This window comes from Macrosteles quadrilineatus, unplaced genomic scaffold, assembly GCF_028750875.1.
Source record: "Macrosteles quadrilineatus isolate MER2022 unplaced genomic scaffold, UCM_ALF_1.0 Scaffold_1__1_contigs__length_201487025, whole genome shotgun sequence".
In the NCBI taxonomy this organism is placed as follows: domain Eukaryota; kingdom Metazoa; phylum Arthropoda; class Insecta; order Hemiptera; family Cicadellidae; genus Macrosteles; species Macrosteles quadrilineatus.
The window spans coordinates 59,292,710-59,314,430 of record NW_026542594.1 but is presented as its reverse complement, the minus strand read 5'-3'; the positions used below and the strand labels follow the sequence as shown (position 1 = coordinate 59,314,430).

The 21,721-nt window shown below is 34.8% G+C and overlaps 1 protein-coding gene across 6 annotated transcripts in view; it reads left to right on the top strand.

The window, feature by feature from the left end:
* The window catches only part of LOC128983225 (proteoglycan 4), an 86,688-nt gene extending 65,270 nt beyond the window's left edge, over nt 1-21,418 (top strand). For 5 of the 6 annotated variants that reach the window (XM_054402444.1, XM_054402442.1, XM_054402443.1 and 2 more), the window contains 5 exons: nt 101-263; nt 9,310-9,566; nt 9,982-10,267; nt 12,335-14,143; nt 21,188-21,418. In XM_054402444.1, coding sequence (XP_054258419.1) covers nt 101-263; nt 9,310-9,566; nt 9,982-10,267; nt 12,335-14,143; nt 21,188-21,369 — 2,697 coding nt within the window. In that variant the 3' untranslated portion in view covers nt 21,370-21,418. The remainder of the gene's footprint in view (nt 1-100; nt 264-9,309; nt 9,567-9,981; nt 10,268-12,334; nt 14,144-21,187) is intronic. The other variant, XM_054402447.1, reaches the window with a different exon arrangement.
* The last annotated feature ends 303 nt before the right edge of the window (nt 21,419-21,721 follow it).

Here is a 21,721-nt window from a genome sequence, read left to right as displayed (position 1 = left end):
TATAATTGGATAAATACAGGTACCGGTATATAAAATACTTATAATATAACTTGGTAATCTGGAGGCTGGATGTTTGATTGTAAACTATGACGGTTTGCAGGAGACTTCGTCCACCAAGTCGGTGCTGAAGCTAGTGATGGACCCCAGGGGTCAGGTGCAGGACCTCAACAGTCTCCAGAAGCAAGGCTACAACATCGAGCCTTGTCTCAGTCCGGAAGTGTGTTTTGACCTTGTACGTGACCTCAATGCACCCAAAGGCAAAGGTAAATCATAATATATTAATTTAGTTAAAGTTGACATAAATTCATTGATTCCAATCCAAGTATGTTTGCATCAATTTTGCAAATAGTATAGATTCACACAATCTATCTATATATTAATAGGCAAGCATGTTTCTTTAAAACCTTTTTTCTCAGCTCGTGTGCATCGCAGAGAAAATCTACGCTTACCGTTAGAAAGATATCTTCCTGTAGAAGTGCAGAATCCCTTTAAAAATTGAAATAGGCTCAAATATAAGCACAAAAAATGAATTTGAATTTTTTTAAATTTAACATGGGCTTTATGGGTTGCCATGATGGTGACGAAATAACAACGAAATATAAACAGAAAATCAAAACAAATGGAAGAAATTTCAATCACATGTTTTATTTACAGGGGCCGGGGGGGGGGGGGGGGTGAAAATAGAGAAGCCTGAAGAAGAGAAGCTTACATTACATTCCCATGTTAAAGCTGTCACAATTTTTTTTTCATTAAATTCGTCGTAGTTCATGTGAGTCACCAACAGACTGCGCTGATCTAAGTGACTTAAATTTCTATCGAATACACGATGTTTTTTACCAAGTCAAACTGTTTGAATTAGCTATAGCAACTGTTATGACCCATCAACTTTGTCAGCAACAAAAAAAGGTAGAAAATAGAATTAAAGAAACGCTTTCGGTGAATGGCTCACACAACTACATGTGTAAAAAATGGTGACAGTTGGTCCATATAGATGGAAAGTCTACTTCAGTATCCAATAATACGTGTATGTTACATGTTTTTGGTCGAGTTTTCGACCACTGGACGACCTCTAGTAGTAATAAATTTGTGAGCATACACAGCAACAGTGTGTATGACAACAGTCAACAAACAACAACTAAAAATGTAATCAACTCAATTGAACGGGAAGAAAGGCAACTAAATATATTTTACAGTACCTACGATTATTTCTATAAGATCACCGGTACGCGAATGTCTGTCGATAGTTTATTCTAGAACACTTATAGCCATGTTAGGTCTTTCCCAATCTTTCTAAAAGGGTATTGGTAAAAAGCTAGAATACGTTCGTTGGTTGGTAAATTATGCAGTATTTTGTTTCATGTTGATATAATATCTTTTTAAATTCTCAATAAAGTATAAAATATATCTGCTGTTTTATTAGTATAAATATATCGAGCAATTATCAAATGACCTAAGTGGTGCCAAAAGTGCTAGGCAAAGACACTGTTGACTCATTTGTTGGATACAAACACGTCAAGGTGACTGTTTGGCCATCAGTCAAGTCCAATGTTACTTAGATCAATTCAGTCATACTCCGATCGATCGCTGATCAGTGCTCCTGTACTGTGTATTGAAACTGACCTTAACCCCTTCCTACAGTAAGTACCTCCATACAACTCCTCGGTACAACTTTGTTGGTTTACCACAATTTTTTAGTATTGTAACGTCAACTTTAGAACAGTGTTTAACAAAATGTATGTTAAAATTCTACATGTTTATTTAACATGATTTTTAGTTAAACATAATGAATTAAAGTTTTCACCAAAGTATTAGACAGCCTAAATTGTTATAAAACTCTTAGCTATAATTGTCTTGAATTTTTCTTTTATACAAAAAGTATTTATAATATATGTCTCATTTTTTTATTATTTATTTTTTCTGGCTTGCTATATTGATCGGTAGCTCTAATATACAATTTATATAATAAAGCTAACAAGGTACCTATTTAACAACATGTAAGATTAAATATAAATTTCAGCACTGTAAATGAAAATTTGTCTGTTAAAGTTTAAAACTACATTATCACCGTACTTTAACATTTCACTCAGTGTAATATAAAGTAATGTTGTATAATTTTCCTTATCTTTAACTTACTATACAATTTAGTATAAAATAAAATATGTTTCACACTATGCAAAGATTATAACACTCTAAAATGTAATTTTTAAGACACTGATTAAATGACCGACCGTACTTACTTAAGTAGTTAACTTTAAAGTTTGAATCACTTAAGACTTGAACATAGATGGTAGGCTTTTTCATTTAATATACTTAGCCTATACGTCTTTATGAAACCCCCCCCCCCTCCCCGAGTGTTAAATGTTTTACATGTTTATTCAAATAAATATTTTTAGACAATTAAATAAATTTTAGTCAGACACTTTCAGTAAGATTTGGGTCATGGGAACGAGGTGTAAGAAATGTTTAATAATTCAAACATTGTTTTTTTACAAATTTCTACCCTTGAAACATAAAAATGCCCAATTTTGATTGAAACCACCATCTTGAGCTTAAAAACAATAACTATTTATATTGAAGCGGTGTTGAAGGATTTGTTGAAGGTTTCAGAGAAAATAAAAAAAAAAACTGTACATTAAAAATTCTTATATTATTCTCATGGAGAAAAAATGAAGTCCCTATACTGTACGTTAATGTTTAGTCTTATGGGGAAAGTTGCAATTTGCCTGTTTATGGATATATCTTGATAAAGTTTATTTATTTTAAACTATAGTCTTAACATTTTACCATAATAACACTTTTCCTTTTTTGTAGTAACAAGCCTAGGAACCTAATCACAATATCTAATACTATTTAAATCTATCTATATATACTATAATACGAGTAACGTTTGCACACAATGATTTAAAATACCCCCGCCGCAGCAAACCTGCCGTCTAAGCGAATTTCCATTTGGCTTAATTGATTTTCAATTGATCTATTTAAATAACATTAGGTTTAACGAGTACCTAGGTTTGCTGCTACAAGGAAACTAATAAAGTGTGTGTTTTGAGTACAATAATTATTGCTTAGTATAAAATGAATATATTTGCCCAAGTTTGATCAAAAGATATCCATAAACAAGCAAACTACAACATTTTACAATATTCTCCATAAGAATAACATGGGAATTTTAAATTTACAATTTTTTAGTTTTCTCCGTCGGCCTAACCAATAACCGTACAAAAACACTTTGATATACTGAATTGTTTGATTTTTAAAGCTCTTTAAGAAGGTTTAGAGAAAAATTAGGAAATTTTGTGTTTTGAGGGTCAAAAGTGAGAAAAACCAATTTTTACCCCATAAAACCCCCCATAAAACCCTCTTTCCATGGTCCGATCATGCTGGATCGCGAACTCATTCAAGTTTATCCCGCCTTACACCTTCAAACCAAATTTCATCAAAATCGGATAAAAATTACTCAAGTTCGTGTTCACGGACACACATATATATATATACATAATATATAAAAATTTGAACGAATGGTGTTTTTGGCCTCTGGGGACACCAAAATGAAAAAGTAAATCGGTCCAGGGCCTAAGTCTTACCATGAGACCTACGGTAATAGCTACTTCCCTATAGGGAAATTCGCTAAAACGGCTTCTACGATTTCCTATGAATTGTTAGGAATGTCTTATTTTTAGGCTAAACACAATGTCCATGCTAGCCACTGTTCTGGAAAAAAATCATTTTTCTTTAAAAGACCTATAATGAAATTTTAATTTTTTTTTAACATTGCTCTTAGGGAAGGCTAGGTAGCCAAGACAGCTTTACGAAAATGTAAATATTGTAACCACTGAGCTATAATAATATGTAACATATGCTTATAACAAATCATCTAAAGTACAGTGGCAAATTTCTAAATACAGTACAAAAGAAAAGGACATTCCCATGAATACGATTTAGCATTGATTATTTAATACACTTGGGATGTTTTACTAAGCACTTATAATATTTTACCGCAAAAGATTATACAATAATGCTGAACTAAGAGTATTGAGGAAACCCCAAGGACTTTCTGCAATGCGTTCAAACAGCCGTGGCACCTGAGGGATTAGGAGAAAGTTTGATTTTATTAGATATTTGAGGTGAAAAAAATAAAAATAAAATATAATACATTTAAAACTCCAAAGTTTTTATTTCCAAATTTATATTTGTAGCCAACTTTAGGCTGCCTTTATTGAGTATTTTCAAGAAATGCATAGAAGTTATTTGTAGGAAATGTTATTCTCTTTCAGAATATCACATTCACTTTGGTCGATTTCCCCTCCATTTAAAAATATTGGCAATAATCTAAGTGATCTCCTAATTTATAGTGGTGAGAAAATACTGAATTAGATATATTTTTGTTAAAATTTGTACAACTAAATCTAGACTTCTACCGGACTGATTTTGTTACATAATGGGTCGTTGGAAAGCCTAATTTGTAAAGATTTGCAAATTACTATGAAAGTACTGTTGAGGTTGCAAGCAAGATCGTTTGGCTATAAATCGATGATAAATAACTTCATTTTTTGAACAATTTGTGTTGGTCGTGATTTAGCTGTGTGCTTTAATGAAATGGAAGCTGTTATTTCAATGAAGGTTCTTAGGTCAAAACAAATAGAATAACGCATTTATAATTAAGTAAATATATCTCAAACTAAATTCCATATCCAATATATAATCAAATTTATATTTTCTGATTGAGCGATAGAGTATCTTGAACTTAACTGATTAAAACTATCAATATCTCAAGTGGAAGCTTTTGAAGTATTTTAAGACCAAGACATATAAAATTACTTAAATAAAAATTGAGTTACGTATCATTGATTGCAGATAGGTACTAAAACGATTGTAATAATTGTTGATTCGTGATTCAGCAGTGTGCTTTAGGTAGTCCGATCATAATAATCAATAGCTCAAATGAAAGCTGGTAGTTTTTAGACCAAAATGTATAATGTAATTAGAACTGCTAGAATACATCTTTAATCGAAGTGAAAAAATGCTTTCGTCGAGTTTAATGATGATAATTGATGACAAATATGTGCTTGCATATCTTTATTTTAAGACCAATATTATGAAAATCGGGCGGGTAGAAGAGCCCTCCTGTAAACCATCGCCCGCCTGCGAAGCATTGAACTCGAAAAAATACAAATTCAACTCCCATAAAAAATGTACAGTGAGGCAGTTTGTGCATAACTCGAAATATACGTCAAAATGAATGCCGATGCTTGATGGCAAAACTGCGGTACGTCCATACCTTTAGATTACGGCCAAAATTAGAAGAGCTAACCCGACTCGGAAAAGAAAAACCAATTATTTTTATAGATGGAAATAATAATTGGTTTACCAGTATGCATCATCTAATCATACGAAACGTGTGTTAATAATTCAACAGCTTCTTGTTATATTGTTATCTAATTAATTTGTCTTTGATTAAGTGTTGTTGTTAACAATTTGCATTTGTATTTAAAGTGTGTTCATCGTGTTAAGTATGTGATTCTAATGTTATGTGCTTAAACTGTACCATTAATATTAGTGAGTAAAGTGTTGTATGGATTTCATAACCATTATTTTACTAGAGACCGTTGTATTTAACCACAACGGACACTGTTGCTAGTACAATATAATCAATCGACGAAGAAAATTCAACGATGCAAACAAGGAAAGCCATTTCCAGTAAGGCCAGGGACACACTTAACGGCGAAACCGCCGGACGGCGGATCCGGCGGCGCCGGAGCAAGTTGAAATACACAGGAAGGCATGGGGCAGGGCACACTTCTCCGGTTCGGCGAAACTGCCGATCCGGCGGTAAAATGCTCCGGATTTACTTATTAGTTTGGTTCACGAGAAACCAGAACTTTGTGATAGGTCATTGGAAATTTACAAAGACAAAAACAAAACGAGGGACAGCTGGCGACAAATTTGTGCCGCACTGAATCCAGCCTTTCCAGCGTTTCGTGTCTTTTTAAGTGTCTTTTCCTTGTATTTGCACTATAATCTTCGATAGTAGCTCGTCGAATGAGGGGACAGACATTCGAAAATAATTAAAAAACTTATTTTCTTCATTTATCAACTGTAAAAATCGAGTGTAAAAAGCTCCATGTAGCTGTCTGTTTTCCAGAATAGGATGCACCCAAACAGTTCGGTGGTGTTTTCTCTTCCTCCTGTGGTGGATTGAACACAGCAAGGCCAACTTTTGAGGTCTTGACAGCACCATTTTTAATACTAAACTTTACTAGAAATGTACTAGTCTAAGACAAAACTGATTCAGAGTTCATTGCACTCTATTTATTGTTGCCGGCTCCAGCAAAATAGTTTCCGCCGGAACAAGTGTGTTCTGAGACCACAGAAAACATATAGTAGTATGTTTTCTGTGGTTCTGACCCTCAACCTTCGGCGGATCCGGCGTTCGGCGGTTTCGCCAGTTAACGCTCCTTTCACACTATACGTTTTCGCTCGTACGAGTGTTAATCGTGCGGGCAGACGGTCGTGGGTCTGTTGCTTTCACACTATACGATTTGTATCGTACGAGTAATAAATCGAAACCCCCCACTCCACCAGTACAGAGTTCATTGATACTTCAGTGGAAAGTTTTGTGGAGTATGGATCGGGAGCAAATTATTGCTGCGCTAATTATTTACAGACGCAGGAAAAGAAATAAACGCGGCCTTCTGCACTGGGTACATCCCATAAATGTAAAACGTGAGGAAGTGGGTGTGTTTAATACATTATTCGAAGATTTGAGGAACGATGAAGCCAAGTTTTTTTAACTATTTTCGTATGTCGAAAGAATCGTTCGACGAATTGAAAAATCTGGATTCAATGCGAAGCACACTTCTTCCCAGGCTTTTCTTGTAGCAATTCTATCTTTGTAAACGTCCAATGTTTTGTCCCATAAAACAACTTTTGATTCAACAAGTGAAATTAAAACTTCAGGGTCTATTGCATCCATTTGAACTATATTAAGACAACTGAAACTAATTACAACAACTGAATAATACTATACAGTGCGCACAGGTAATTAAACTCAATAACCAAACAATTAAACTGAAAAAAGAAATAAAAACTATATAGCAAAAACGCTGCGAACTGCACTCGGGGAGGGCTCCCGCACGACTAACAACCGTGTAGTGTGAAAAGGGCCATATGGTCACATGGTCCACTAGCAGTAGACACGACTATTACTCGTGCGGGAGTCGGATACCAACCGTGTGCACCTACGGTCGCTACGCGGGTGAAAATCGTACACGGTTTGTAATCGTATAATGTGAAAGGGGCCATAAGCTCCAATGCGATACAACAAATACGACTAATAACCGCACGAGCGAAAACGTATAGTGTGAAAGGAGCGGTGTGTCCCTGGCCTTATCCATAAGTATTTTCCACTGATGCACTAGGACGTCTTTACAGTCCATCCCAGCCAAGACAAATGTTTTTATTTGCGTTTATTATTAGTGTTAGTATTATTAGTGTAGTATTATTATTTGTGGACCAACATCATTCCAACATCTACGAACTGTTGATGGTATGTTGTGCGTCACATATAGAGAAGCCTGTCAACGTTTGGGATTGCTAGAGAATGACGCTCATTGGGACAATATGCTCGAAGATGCAGTGATTTCGTCAAGTGCCAAACAAATACGGACATTGTTTTCTATAACTTTGTCTACATGCTTCCTATCAAACCCGATTAATTTATAGAACAAATATAAAGATCATAATATGACTGAAGATATATGGCATCAGATGCGACATAGAACATCTAATGAAGAAATGAACGAAGAAATTCATAACTAAGCATTAATTTTAATTGAGGACATGTGCGTTATGATTGCCAACAAAAGATTAGTACAATATTGGGAATGAAAACACTCAATCGCCCAATGCATGATGCATTTAATCAAGAGTTGAGACGTGAAACCCAATACGATTCCGAGGCACTGAAAGAAACTGTTAAAAGAAAAATCCCCCTTTCAAATCAACAAAAAAATATGTCTACGATACCCAAATAAAAGTAGTAAACGATGAAAGTGGTGTATTTTTTTCTTAGATGCTCCTGGAGGAACCGGAAAAACGTTTTTAATCTCATTGATTTTGGCCACAATTCGATCGCAAAATAGAATCACACTGGCGCTTGCTTCATCAGCCATTGCAGCTACATTGCTGGAAGGCGGTCGAACATCTCATTCAGCACTTAGGTTGCTTTTGAGTGTGAAAACTATCGAAACTCCAACATGCAACCTTTTGAGGAATTCTGCAATGGCCGAAGTGGTAAAGGAAAGCAAATTGATCGTTTCGGACGAATGCACCATGGTCTACAAAAAATCTTTGGAGGCATTAGACCGTACGATGCAAGATTTAAGAAACGTCCAAACCCTGTTTGGTGGAGCGATGATTATATTGGCAGGATTTCAGACAAACATTGCCAGTGATTCCATAATCAACGTCAGCTGACGAACTCGATGCTTGAAGTCGTCCTTTATATGGAAAAATGTCAAAACACTCAAATTAAATATTAATATGCTATCGTACAATTGCAAAACGACCAATCTGGAGAACTTTTTTTCAAACAATTGCTCGAAATTGGAAATGGTGAAACACCTGTTGACACATCGTCTGGATACATTACATTCCTTGCCAATTTTTCCAATTTTACAAAATCAACAAACAAGCTAATTGAGGAGATGTTCCAAACATGGCTCAAAACTACAAAAATTATGTTTGGTTGAGCGAACGAGTTCTAGCTGCAAAAAATGTTTGTCATAGAAATGAATATTCAAATTCAAAATAAGATAACTGGTGACTTAAAGACATACAAATCTGTTGATTCCGTTGCCAACCAGGATGATATTGTTCATTATCCAATTGAGTTTTTAAATTCACTGGAATTGCTCGGATTACCACCTCACAGTCTACAATTAAATGTCGGTTTGGTAATCATCATGTGAGGAACATAATCTAGTTACGCCTTTGTAATGGCACTTGGATTACGGAAAAAAATGAAAAACTTGTAAGTCCCCGCTTTTTAGGATTCATAGTATTGCACCGTTTAAGGACTATTTTCTTTTGTAAGAAACAACAACTTGCTTATTAACGGACATAAATTATTAATGTTTTCTTCCAATATCTTTATTGGAATGAAAATGGTATTCATCATATCAGTTTATTTCCTTAATCTTATATATAATAATCTTATATCTTATAATATTATAATCTTATATATAGATAATTTTGCAATCGTTATACTAGTTTTTACCATGTTTTAGTGACTGATTTTCATCATTTCAGGAGCTGAACTCTTTGCTAAGCGCCGCAAGAAATCAGAGAAGTGGGTTGTAGACGAAAATAACGTCAAGACTACTTCATTTTTCTCAGAAAACAATAGCTTCAACTACGTGGGGACCAATCAACAAGGAACTAGCTACAAAGCTTATCAGCCACCTTCTATCCAGCCTCCTACCCCTTCTGGTAAACTACCAACTCAGTCATACCTCAAGAATGGTACGACACGCGTCGAGAATGTGCAGAAAATGAATGAAATTGTGGTAAGTGCAAGTGTACATTCAACTATAGACATTAATAAAATAGGGCCTATGCATAAAATATACAAAAGATATGTAACCTTTATTTGCAGCAAAGCCATGTAATCAAGAGTATTCTTGCAAATTACATACTCTTCTTAAATATATACAGAATTTGTGGCGGGGGTATTATTGCAGACAGAATCTGGACGTGAGACTCATAAAGGGGTTATTTGGGGAAAAGAAAGGGTGCTTAATTCAATTTTAAAATTTTATATAGTTTTTGGCCATTCACTGGTGCAATGACTTATATGCAATAATTTTATTTTTCAACACTCCTGTTTAATTGAATATAGGCCAAATACTTTTATTTTTATGAAGTATAGGAGAATACGGACAATATGTTTAAACTAGTCCTTAGACTGTATTTGTTCAACAGGAGAGATTTGCTCAGCCGAGACTTAAGCTAGTAAAGTCACCTTGGGAAGCTGCCCTAGAGACAGGGTCAGTCGAAGCTGCATTTCAGGAAATTTCTTTGCCCTCTCACCACTCGTTCCCCCCACCAGCAACTCCTACAATGTTCGCCCCGACGCCGACCACAGTGTTTCAAACAGTCACTGGAGCACCAGTGACACCTGTGCCTGCGCCGCCTAAGCCCACTGGCCTATATCAACCCACAACACCGAAGGCTTGGACTGCACCGGAAGCAGAGCTGCAGCCTTTCAGTGAGTATTAATATAGAAACAAATAAGGAACACTACTGTACTTATAATTCAAGATATACAAAACATTCCCAAATTGTATCGCTTACATTTCCAATTTTGTTTGCTGTATTTTTAAGTTTAATAATAACGACATGATAGAACCATTGGCTATACACAGGAGCTGTGGCATAAATTTTGATTAACCCTTTCGACTATCATTTTAGGCTTCTATGCCCTAGGTTTAATTTATTATGCAGATCATTATGCCTACCAGTAATTTAACTTCAAATTATAGTCAACTAATAATAAAAAATATAAAAAATCCCACAATTTCTTTTTAAATTTGTTTAAGCCGTAATATGATACGGTTGCGAAACGGCCGATGTCGGCTCACGGCCGACCAGAGAGGTGAAAGGGTTAATATATAACCCAATATACTAGTACCCTCTGGTGAGATGGTTCTAGAGTTAATTTATTTTCTTGGTATCAAATTTTTATTGAAAGTCTACTCTGTGTATAGTCAATTATAAAACTGTACATATAGAATTGTTTGGAAAATAAGTTTACATCTCTTAACCTATGCAAATGATCTGCTTTTTGGCTTATTAGTTTAAGACATTAGTAACAATTCAAATTTAGGCTTTGGAATGTTAGTGAACTGCAAATGCCATTAATTATTTTGTGTGTTTAAACGCTGGTGGCATTTTTTTTAAAGATTGTGAGTGAAAAGTTCAAATCATGTTCTTAAAACAATTGAATTAAAAGAGTATGAAATCTATTTTAAAAGAATAAAATTCTTCACTGCTGTTAAATGGATTATTTTTATTCAGTTTTTTGTTTTGTTTTGTATAGTGTAAGGTTTAATAAAATCATACACGGCCAGCTATTCAAAGGTGGTCTGAAACAACAACACTAATGTTTTTCGGACAGCCTGTCTAGTGTCTTTCGTGGGGAGTTATAGTATTCAAAACAACCTTTTTTGCATCTCCATAGATAGGTTATACAGATGAAGATAATTAATTTAACAGAATATCTACAGAAAATTAAAAAAATAATATGGTCTCTTCTATGATGGAACAGCAGGAATTATTTTTAATTTCTATTTTGTGTTTATCTTAAAAACAATTCTCATAAGAATTGTATTAAATGTGTTATAAAAGGAAAATTAGAGGATACTAAATTAATTTACATGCTCACAATACAATCAACCTTATGATTAAAACACTAAACCAAAAAATACTTCAGCAGCACAGAAAAAGAGACTGTAGCCTATACTTTTTACCCTACAAAATCTCAAAGCCAATGATATTCTTTACATAAATTTCAAACTCAGACATAATATTTAAACTAACAGAGATTCTGCATGTGCTAACACTTACGTAGCTAACTCATTGTACATTACCTATTTTTTTACCTTAACAAACCAAATGGCTTAAAACACCTACATTTGTATGGTTGCCATTTCAGAATAAAGTATTTAAGATTTTAAGTACATTAAAGCTATGACTATTAGTTTTAACGAATTGTCAGTAAAATATTTACTAACTATTAATCACTGTTCTTATTTCCCAAATACGAACTATTACAGCTTTCTATTACTAAACCGCTATCCATTTTGGCCTTGGGGTTTGTGTTATTTAATGTTTTTAAATGGCAAGTTGTTGCTTTTTTGTCTACCTACTTTAAAGGTGTCATAACTATTTAACTGTTTAACTATTTAACTATTTAACTGTATTTAACTATCTAATGGATTTTCCTTGTTAATTTTAAATGAAAAAAGATCAAACCCAATCCAAAATACGTTTATTTGCCCTTACTAGGAAATCAATTTTTCCTGAATGATTTCCATGCCTGTTATGCTGTATTTTTTCTTTATTAAATATAAAATCAATAACGAGCTAAACGCTTTTCTATTAACATATTGATTTGACAGTATATCTGTATTCGAGTTTTCTTCAAGGCTTTAATAATATAGTTACGATTAGTATTGTATACTATCACCTTTTATTTGTTCGTGTATTTTTTTGCTATTGCTTTAAATTAACCAGTGTGTGCTTCATCTGCTTTATAACTGACTGCTTTCTATAGGCACTGTCGACTTGGACAAGCTTTTCGAGGGCAGGCCTAGAACGCCAACCTCAGTGAGCATCTTATATGAGGCTTCCTCTAACACTTTACTTGCCACAGAGACTTCAAACATTAAACGTAACACTCCCGTTTTAGAACCTCCTCCTAATCCTCTCCCGGCAGTTGTAACCAAGGTTATGGACTCTAGACCAATTAAACCTGTAATCAAACAAGTTAACGAGCGGTTGGAAGCAAAGGGTATAAAACAGACTCCACCCAAGAGAAAAATTGAACAAGTTCTTGAACAAGGTAAACAAGAACGTTCTATACCCACACCTGTCAGTTTTCTTGATATAAAAGCTGTCATGGATCCTAACAGACCACTAACTCCACTGCCACAGAGTGCCGATGTAATGAGAAGAGAAATGGTTAAAGAACTAGTACCATTTAATCCAGACGTCCCAATAAGAGGTTTTGGTACAATGCTTGTGAATTCCCCACTTCCTTTTGAAGAGGTTAAAACACCACCACCTCCCCCACCTCCACCTACTCCTCCCCCTAGAATAACTGAAATGAGTGATGAATTGTCTATCAACATTTTTGAAACAAAAAGAGTTGATATTGGTCCAAAGTCAGGCACTGTTAAAACAAGGACTGGGGACACCAAAAAGATGACTTTTGACTCTGAAACGTTCATGGCTGATGGAACAAATGCAATTGAGGACACTGAAATGAATAATCTATCAGTAAGCGTTTCTGCTGGAGGTGATGCTGTTGTAATAGGAGAAGAAACTTTAGAAACAACAGAGGAAACTAAACTTGTTCAAGGTGGATCTCTTAAAACGAGAGTTCAATATACAGTTAAGGAAGGGGAGGAAGTGGAAGTTGAAATAAAACCACAAGATATTGAGCCTGACGAGTTAGTATATGTTGAAGTGCCTAAGGGAAAAAATGATCGCAAAGATAGCGAAACTGGAGATACAAATAACAGGGAAGGCGTTAAGGAAGTCACTAAGCCACCTTTAGCTGAAACAGTGAATGTATGTTTGTCAAAACCGTCAAAAAATTACCTTAAAGAAAATCCTGAGGTTTCAGAGGAAATTGCTGAAGTTAAAGAAGATGAAAGCCAAGTCGAAGTTGAAGCAACATTTTCATCCAGTAAGAAAATAGAAACAACAGAAACTGCTAAACTTGAATCAAGTTCTAGCAGCCACAAAGAATATTCATCAGTATCAAGAAAACAGTCCTCCTCGAGTCAAAAAAGTGTGGAGCTGGATGATCCGTCAAAGCCTTATGAAAAAGTACCCGTAAAAGAGTTGATAAATACATTTGAAAACAGTAGTAGACCATTAATGAGGCCTAAAAATGGCAATGAGCAGCCATCCAACCTTGAGGGAGTGCAAAATACAAGCGAAAATGAGGACGACTCTCGACAAACACAATTTGTGTCTTACTCACAAACAAATCAATCTTTTAAACCGAGTACACAACCCTTACAAGCTTCACCACCCCTTGTTATTAAACAACAACACTTTGAAACTTCCCAAACACAACAGGGTGAAGAAAAGACCCAATCCTTTCAATATCAATCACAGCAAGTTGTAATAAAACAACAGTCACAACAACAACAAGCACAGACACATTCTTCTTTTCAACCAATCTCACACAACGCCCCCGCTGCCCTTACAGATGATCAACGATACTATGTGTCCAACACCAAGGTAGAATCTCGAACCTTCCCCAATGCTGTCGTCTCAAACTCTGAAACTCTTGAAGAATCAAGCTTTACTCTTTCAAAGAAGACCTCCCAAGAGATAAAATCTTCAATGAGTAAGTTAAAAATCCACTTTCTCCCCGTCTCTTTGGAACAATCGCACTGCATGGCTTAGCAATTCTGTACTTGCCAAAGGGTTTGTTTGAAAGTAACTATTATTTTAGTGTTTAAAGGGTTAGTTATAGAATTGTGTATTGTGCAAGGGAAATCTCCTGCCTTCTGGAATGGATAAAAATGGTGTTTAAATTGAATATGTGTACAGCCTGAGAAAGATAGTCTGTATATTAGCATGTGTTTGAAGTAATTCTATAGAACCAGAGTTAATATATTGATTATTCAACATTTGTACATATTTACTTGTATTAACGTATAAATGTAACTATGACTAGGGTTCCATCAAGTTGTATAAATTAGATTTGTAAGTCATTTGTAATATTATTAGAGTTTCCCTTGGAAAACAGATTAAAAGAAATTAGGTTAACTTTTATTTTGTTGGTTGCCTTGTGTTTTTGAAGTCCAATTTATTTACTGGTGAACATTTTGCCACAGGATGTGACATCTTCAGAGTTACACTAAAAACTACATTCTAATATTTACAAGTGGTTGTGAGTCATTATTTTTTTACAGCACAAGGATTACATTAAATTATTAATTTTAACGTTTTTGAAACTAGGTAACTTGATTAAGCAATTGCAGCAAGAACTGATAATTTTCCAACTAACATTGTTATTTGTAGTGGTGCCAAATAATATTTCACAAGAAAATTCTATATTAGGTAAACTGAAAAATACAAAACAACAAACTATTACCATAACATGTGTCTGCTCACGTCTTTGGAATCCATTGTTGTTGGGAACTAAAACGACTCCTTCTATATAATTTCCCATCGATGTTGACCTTATAATCTCTAATGTTGGAATTTTTTCGAACCACTAGTCCGTATCACTTCAGGTTAGACACCCACATCTTTTCCCAAAACTCAAAACTTTTATCTCCTTTAAAAGGTGTCTTTTGTCGTAGTTTCGCTTCTGTTTTTCTTTTTCTGTGGTGCCCATTGCCTTAATACTTTTCAAGCCTGGGCACTTCGGCTCCAATGTTTTGTTGAAGTAGGAACAGTGCGTCTGATGTTCCTACCAAAAAGAAGCTCAGCTGAACTATAACTACAGCTTAGTGGAGTAGAACGATATGCTAATAAGCCATTATAAAGATCATGATTTTTTCAGAATGTTTTTAGCAATTTGAACTCATTTGAACTGCACGCTCTGCCTGTCCATTGCTTTGTGGAAACATCGAGCTAGAAGTAATCAGTTCAAAGTGGCACTCCTTAGCAAATTCCTTCATCTCTCTCAAATTGAATGGGCTGTTATCAGACCTTAGAACAGAAGGCAAGCCATGTTGAGCAAATATGCTTTTCAAGGTCTTGATTAATGAAGAGGCATTTGTTTTGTTCTATTGAACCAATTCTATGTACTTGGAAAAATAGTCTTGAATAACTAGATAAGTTTTCTTTTTATGCTGAAGCAGATCAGCTCCCAATACTTGTCACGGTTGATCAGGCAAAGGTGAAGGAATTAGAGGCTCACAAAGGAATATGTGAATTTTCAATGCAAATAAGGCATCCCTCCAGTTTTTGTTTGATATCATTAGTTACTTCCGGCCACCAGACGGCATCACGAGCTCTTGAAATACACCTGTTAACACCTTGATGTCCAGTTTGATTACTGTTCAGAACCTCTGCTCTAATTTTACTAGGCACAAATAATCTACTACCATGGACAATCAAGTTGTTATGAAGCACCAAATCACGTCTCTCTTTAAAAATGCAGTTCTCTTCAATTTTGTCCAATCACCAGATGGAATCGCATCTTTCAATACACCACACAAGGTATCGGCTTCGACACTCTTTTAGTGACGGGAATAGATGACATTACTTGACAAACGTGAATTTACATTTCATTTAAGAGGTCTCCAGTGTTCTCTTCATCACTCAGAGTCATCGAGTTCCTTGATAAAATATCAGGATAACTTTGCCTTTTCAGTGATGGATATCAAAGCTTAAAGGTAGCAACCTCACTTAAAACCTTTGAAGACGGGCAGAAAGACTGTTGATTGTATTACCAAGAATTTGAACAAGCGGCAGGAGATCAGAAATCAAATAGAAAGACTTTAGTTTGGCTGAAAGACCTTGACAAAAATTGAGAAAGATGTTTGCAAGCCCATGTATATGCTAGATCCTTCTTTTATATTTTAGCGTATCTCTGTTCAACTTCACTGAGACTTCGAGAAATGAATTAAACTGGCCACCAAATTTCTTTGTGCCAGTACCAATACTCCGCCGATCCCAAAGCCTGATGAATCTGCATGAAATCCTTGTAGGCAGCTCTGGGTCAAATGCGAGAAGCGACACAGCAGCAGTAACTAGATTTTTGATATACGGTACTCGAATTGCCTCTGATGTTGATGCCTCTGAGCCGTGACAATGTGACTTCTTTGCTGGACAGTAGGATGAGTGTTTCCCGGTGATCTATCTGTTCTGCCACATCTGGAACACTAGTAAGATTGCACTTGTTTTAGCGAAATTCCCTATAGGGAAGTAGCTATTACCGTAGGTGGCACGGTAAGACCTAGACCCGGGACCGATTTACATTTTCATTTTGATGTCCCCAGAGACCAAAAACACCATTCGTTAAAATTTTTATAATATATATTTGAATAAATATATCGTTCACTATTGAGGGCTACTATTATTATTAATAAATGAAATAAATAATTAAACATTTAGTACCCTTTTTTTAAGTTATTAATTTATTGAATAAACTTACATGTTTCGGCTCTTATACAGTCTGTACAGGAAATTTTGTAAATACCGCTTTTGTTAAATTTTGATGATTCTTCAGTTATTTGTTGATGTTTGGACACTTTTGAATTTATAATCTTAAAGACGTTGTTTTTTGTTCTATATGTTGCTTTGTAATTTGTTTTAGATAAGGTTTTCCTTAAATCATTAAATCCTTAAGGCACTGAAGAATCATCAAAATTTAACAAAAGCGGTATTTACAAAATTTCCTGTACAGACTGTAACAAGTATTATATTGGCCAAACTAGTAGAAGCTTCAAATGTAGATTCCAAGAACATATTCAGGCATTTAAATCTAAAAATTCAACAAGTATGAAATCAAACTACGCAGAACACCTAATAAAAACTAATCATAAATATCAAAATATAGAAAATAATTTATCAATAATTGAATTAGAACCAAACAAAGCCAAATTATTCATTAAAGAAGAATTCCACATATATAGAAACCATAAAAAATATCCTGAAAACATACACAATGCAAATTCAAAAAGAAAACATAATATATGAAAAAATCTTATATAATAAATCAAAAGAAAACAACACTTAAGCCAACCTATATACTAGAAAAAATTCCAAAATCATATGATAATTTACTTATTTATTATTTACATTTCTATTTATTTACTATTTGTTCATAACTGTGATCATGGCCTAAGAGCCGAAACATGTAAGTTTATTCAATAAATTAATAACTTAAAAAAGGGTACTAAATGTTTAATTATTTATTTCATTTATTAATATATATATTTATATATATATACGTCCGTGAACGCGATAACTTGAGTAATTTTTGTCCGATTTTGATGAAATTTGGTTTAAAGGTGTAAAGCGGGATAAACTTGAATGAGTTCACAAACCAGCATGATCGGACCATGGGAACGGGGCTTTACGTGGGTTTTATGTGGAAAAATTGGTTTTTCTCACTTTTGACCCTTAAAACACAAAATTTCCCCATTTCTCTTTAGACCTTTTTAAAGAGCTTAAAAAAACAAAAAAAATAGTATATAAAAGTATTTTTGTTCGGTTATTAATAACGGAGAAAATTACAAAAATTGTAAATTTAAAATTCCCATGTTATTCTTGGAGAATATTGTCAAATGTTGTAGTTTGCTTTTTTAATGATATATTTTGATCAAACTTGGCAAATTTATTTATTTTGTACTAAGCTATCAATATTTTACTCAAAAACACACTTTATTAGCTTCCTTGTAGCAGCAAACATAGGTACTCGTTAAACCTAATGTTATTTAAATATATTTAACTGAAAATCAATTCAGACAAATGGAAATTCGCTTAGTCGGCAGGTTTGCTGCGGCGGGGGTATTATTCCTTGCAACCTTCATAACGCCATTATGATCATCCTGCATCCTCGGATCCCGCTTTGGCTTGTCGAATTACATCTTGCTGTACTTCAATGGCGTCAGATTGCCGAATACTTGTTTTAGATTCATCTAGCGGAAGATAATTCTGGAGCTGCAATTTTGTGGATAATGTCCTGTTCAACAAACCTGAAACCAATTTCAGTAACAAAATATCCGTGTTGAAGTTGCATTTGTCACAAAACCATTCACATTTATGAGCCAATTTATAAATATAATTTATACAGGGTGATCAACTCAAGGAAGCCACCAAATTGGAAAATGGCGGCTGAATTTCTAAAAAAAAACTTAATTAATAATTTTAACTGCCACTAAAAAGGAAAAAAAGGAATGTCCCTCATTTTAAGTTTTCTCTAATTCTAACCGTTTCTGACATCCTAATGGTGGCCTCCTTGAGTTGATCACCCTATAGCTGTCAACAGACTTATTTGTTCCTTGTTCTCTTTGAAGAAACCTTGTTCGTTCATAAAACAGGTTTTTACGAACTGGTAAATAGTCGTTTTATTTGTTTTTCACCTATTCATAAGTCTTCCTTTCATCAGGAGAAAGCCCAATAGATGTGAGTAATGAATCGTTTCACTTCCTAAACAATAGACTACTAGTAGACAGTTTACCTGTTGGTTCACCTCTTTTTTTAATAATCCTGATGCTGAGTGATAAACTTCAAATCTTCGTATCCATTGAGTCATTGAGACCATTTTGCAGGTTCCCGGGCATCAGACGGCTCCAGTGGTTCTAGATGAACAGTACTCACTTGTGGAGATGGCTTTTGTTATTTCTTCAATAGATCAGCCAACACTTTTGTCAATTTATCAATTTTGGACAGTTCAGACATTATGGTTGTTACTATACCGCTGCCCCTATGTAGCGGTGCCAAATAATATTTCACAAGAAAATTCTACAACAACCTTTATTTAAGTATTTTGGGTAAACTGAAAAATATAAAACAACAAATAACAATAATCATAACTTGTGTTAGCAAATAAAATAAAATAAATTAATTGCATTAATTAACAAATTACCCTATTCAATGATTGCATGATTACAACATGAAATGATTACTAGAGATTAGGAGAAGAAATTATTCACTATAGCATGTTTATGAGTTGTCTATAAATGAGTGTACAAACAATGACTCTCACAGGATCTGAGAAAATCCACTTGATCACTCTGTGTTTTTATTCTTTCAAGAATACAACTGCACAGTAAGGGGTTGTTATGCATTGCATATACTGTCATTGATAGAAGGAACAATTCATTGCTGAGTGTCTAATAGTTTATAATGTCTTACTCTGTGCTAATTTGTCCCATGCAGGGCCGCAGCTATACATTTTCCAATGGAGAGTAAGTGCTTTATTTGCCGCCCTTTCACTACGCAACTATGGAATTTGTTCTAAGATCCAATGACATTCTTAACACGAGGCACACACATTTTTTCTAAGACACAGCCCAAACGTTTCATCAATTTTATATATAAGGTTACGGTATTAAAAATGTATTAATTTTTAAGATTGGTATATTATTATGAAACCCCTAAACCTGTTAGAGCAATTTTTAAGTGAACAAATAAAACAAATTCTGTAATATGTGTTTATTAAATTACATTGATCATAGCCTACTGCATACGTACAGTTTCTCAATAAGTTTATTAAATTTATAGAAGGGGATGATCTCAGGCTTTGGGTACGATACGAGCGGCAAGCGGCGGGCGGTGTTATCTAATCTATACATGTTACCAAAAATGTAGGTGCCAATCAAGAGGGGTACAGGAGTAGGATGGCAGGGGCAGCAGTGCTCCACTCCACACACGCCTGTAAAATTACAAGAAAGTACTTTGACTATGAGCCTGTAGTCTTGTCTACGGATCCTGTGCGTTCATATAAATATTCTCTTAAGAGTCCCTTGAATTGGCACTTCAGTATGCAAAAGCAAACTTTTTGTATGATAAAGTTTAAAAAAGAATGTATAGCAACCTCAATTTTGCTGCACCCCAAAATTTGCCGCTTGGGGCAATCCCCCTGCCCTGGGGGGGGGGGGGGGGGCAAGCTGCGACCCTGGTACCATATTTAAACTTGGCTCTATCCAATTAAACCAGGTAAAATTAAAACCTCACTAACTCGACGGTCAACAGCTGACAGGGTGCACAAAAAATACAATTTTTCAGACCATTTAGTTTTAATTGTTGAATGTTTGACATTTGTTTTAAGATTGTTTACTCAATATGTAAGAACACTCATGTAAGTAATAAATTTATATGTAAAAATTATTAGTCCGTTACGGATTAATTAATTAAAACCCGTTAAAAATGTCAATGTTCCTGATAATTTGAAACCCCCAAACTCAACTACTCTGAGTACACAGATTGACGAGTTGGTGAGATTTTACTGCAACTAACTTCATACATCCGTGTCTGTGTACATAACACACAATCTTTGTGGTTTGTGGTGTGGGACTGCAACTGTTAAGAATTTAAATCTATGTATACTTTTGCACAGACGTTATTTGACTGCATATCTTATAAAACGCTGTAAATTTTGATACAATAAAGATAAAATTAGATATATCATAGATTAAATCATGTAGGGTAATGATCAGGAAGTGGATTTCATGTAATATACTAATTCAGAGTTGGGGAAGAGTTGGGGTATTGGGGAAGTTGTCTGTGTCTCATACTACCCTCCCTATATGAGATCCTAATTGACATGATCTTTATCAGCTAACTATGAAAGTAAAAAACCTTATAAAGTAAATTTATTTTATTCAAGATACTTTTTATAAGTACTTCAAAGGTGCGCGATGCATGACTAAAATCACTATAAATGTACTGTCTCTAAAATGCAATATTATGATTGCTGTGACAGGTTCTGCAGCCAAGTTACCACCAGCATCCTTGGAGCCACCACCATCCGCTACTTACCATCCTCAGGAATACAACTCTCTCAACAACTACAACACTGCCCCTCGTGGCTGGACCAAGAACATGGACTACTACAGACCCGTCGTCTTCTTGCCAGCCAAGACACCTACCTTCACTGACTTTTAACTCGATTGTACAAAACTGTATATTGTATCATAAACATTTGTAAATTATATGACAGATTTCATCTGAAAACCTCCTTATTAGTAGGTTTGTATAGCTGCATATAGTGGCAGAATATTTCAGTTCTGGCGGGGAGGCTGCAATTTTAGGTGGTTAACTGGTTATATACAAGTTTCTGAACCTAAAACCGCCCAGACCCCAATTTTTAAGGACCTCGGTCGTCCGTAATGACGTCATCAAGATGGCGGCCGTAAGAGGATGCTGGGTCGCCATGAATTGGCTATAATGGCCGAATGCCTGAACCGATTTTTATGAAATTTGGCACACAAGTTCTTCAATACATTATCTCGGCCCA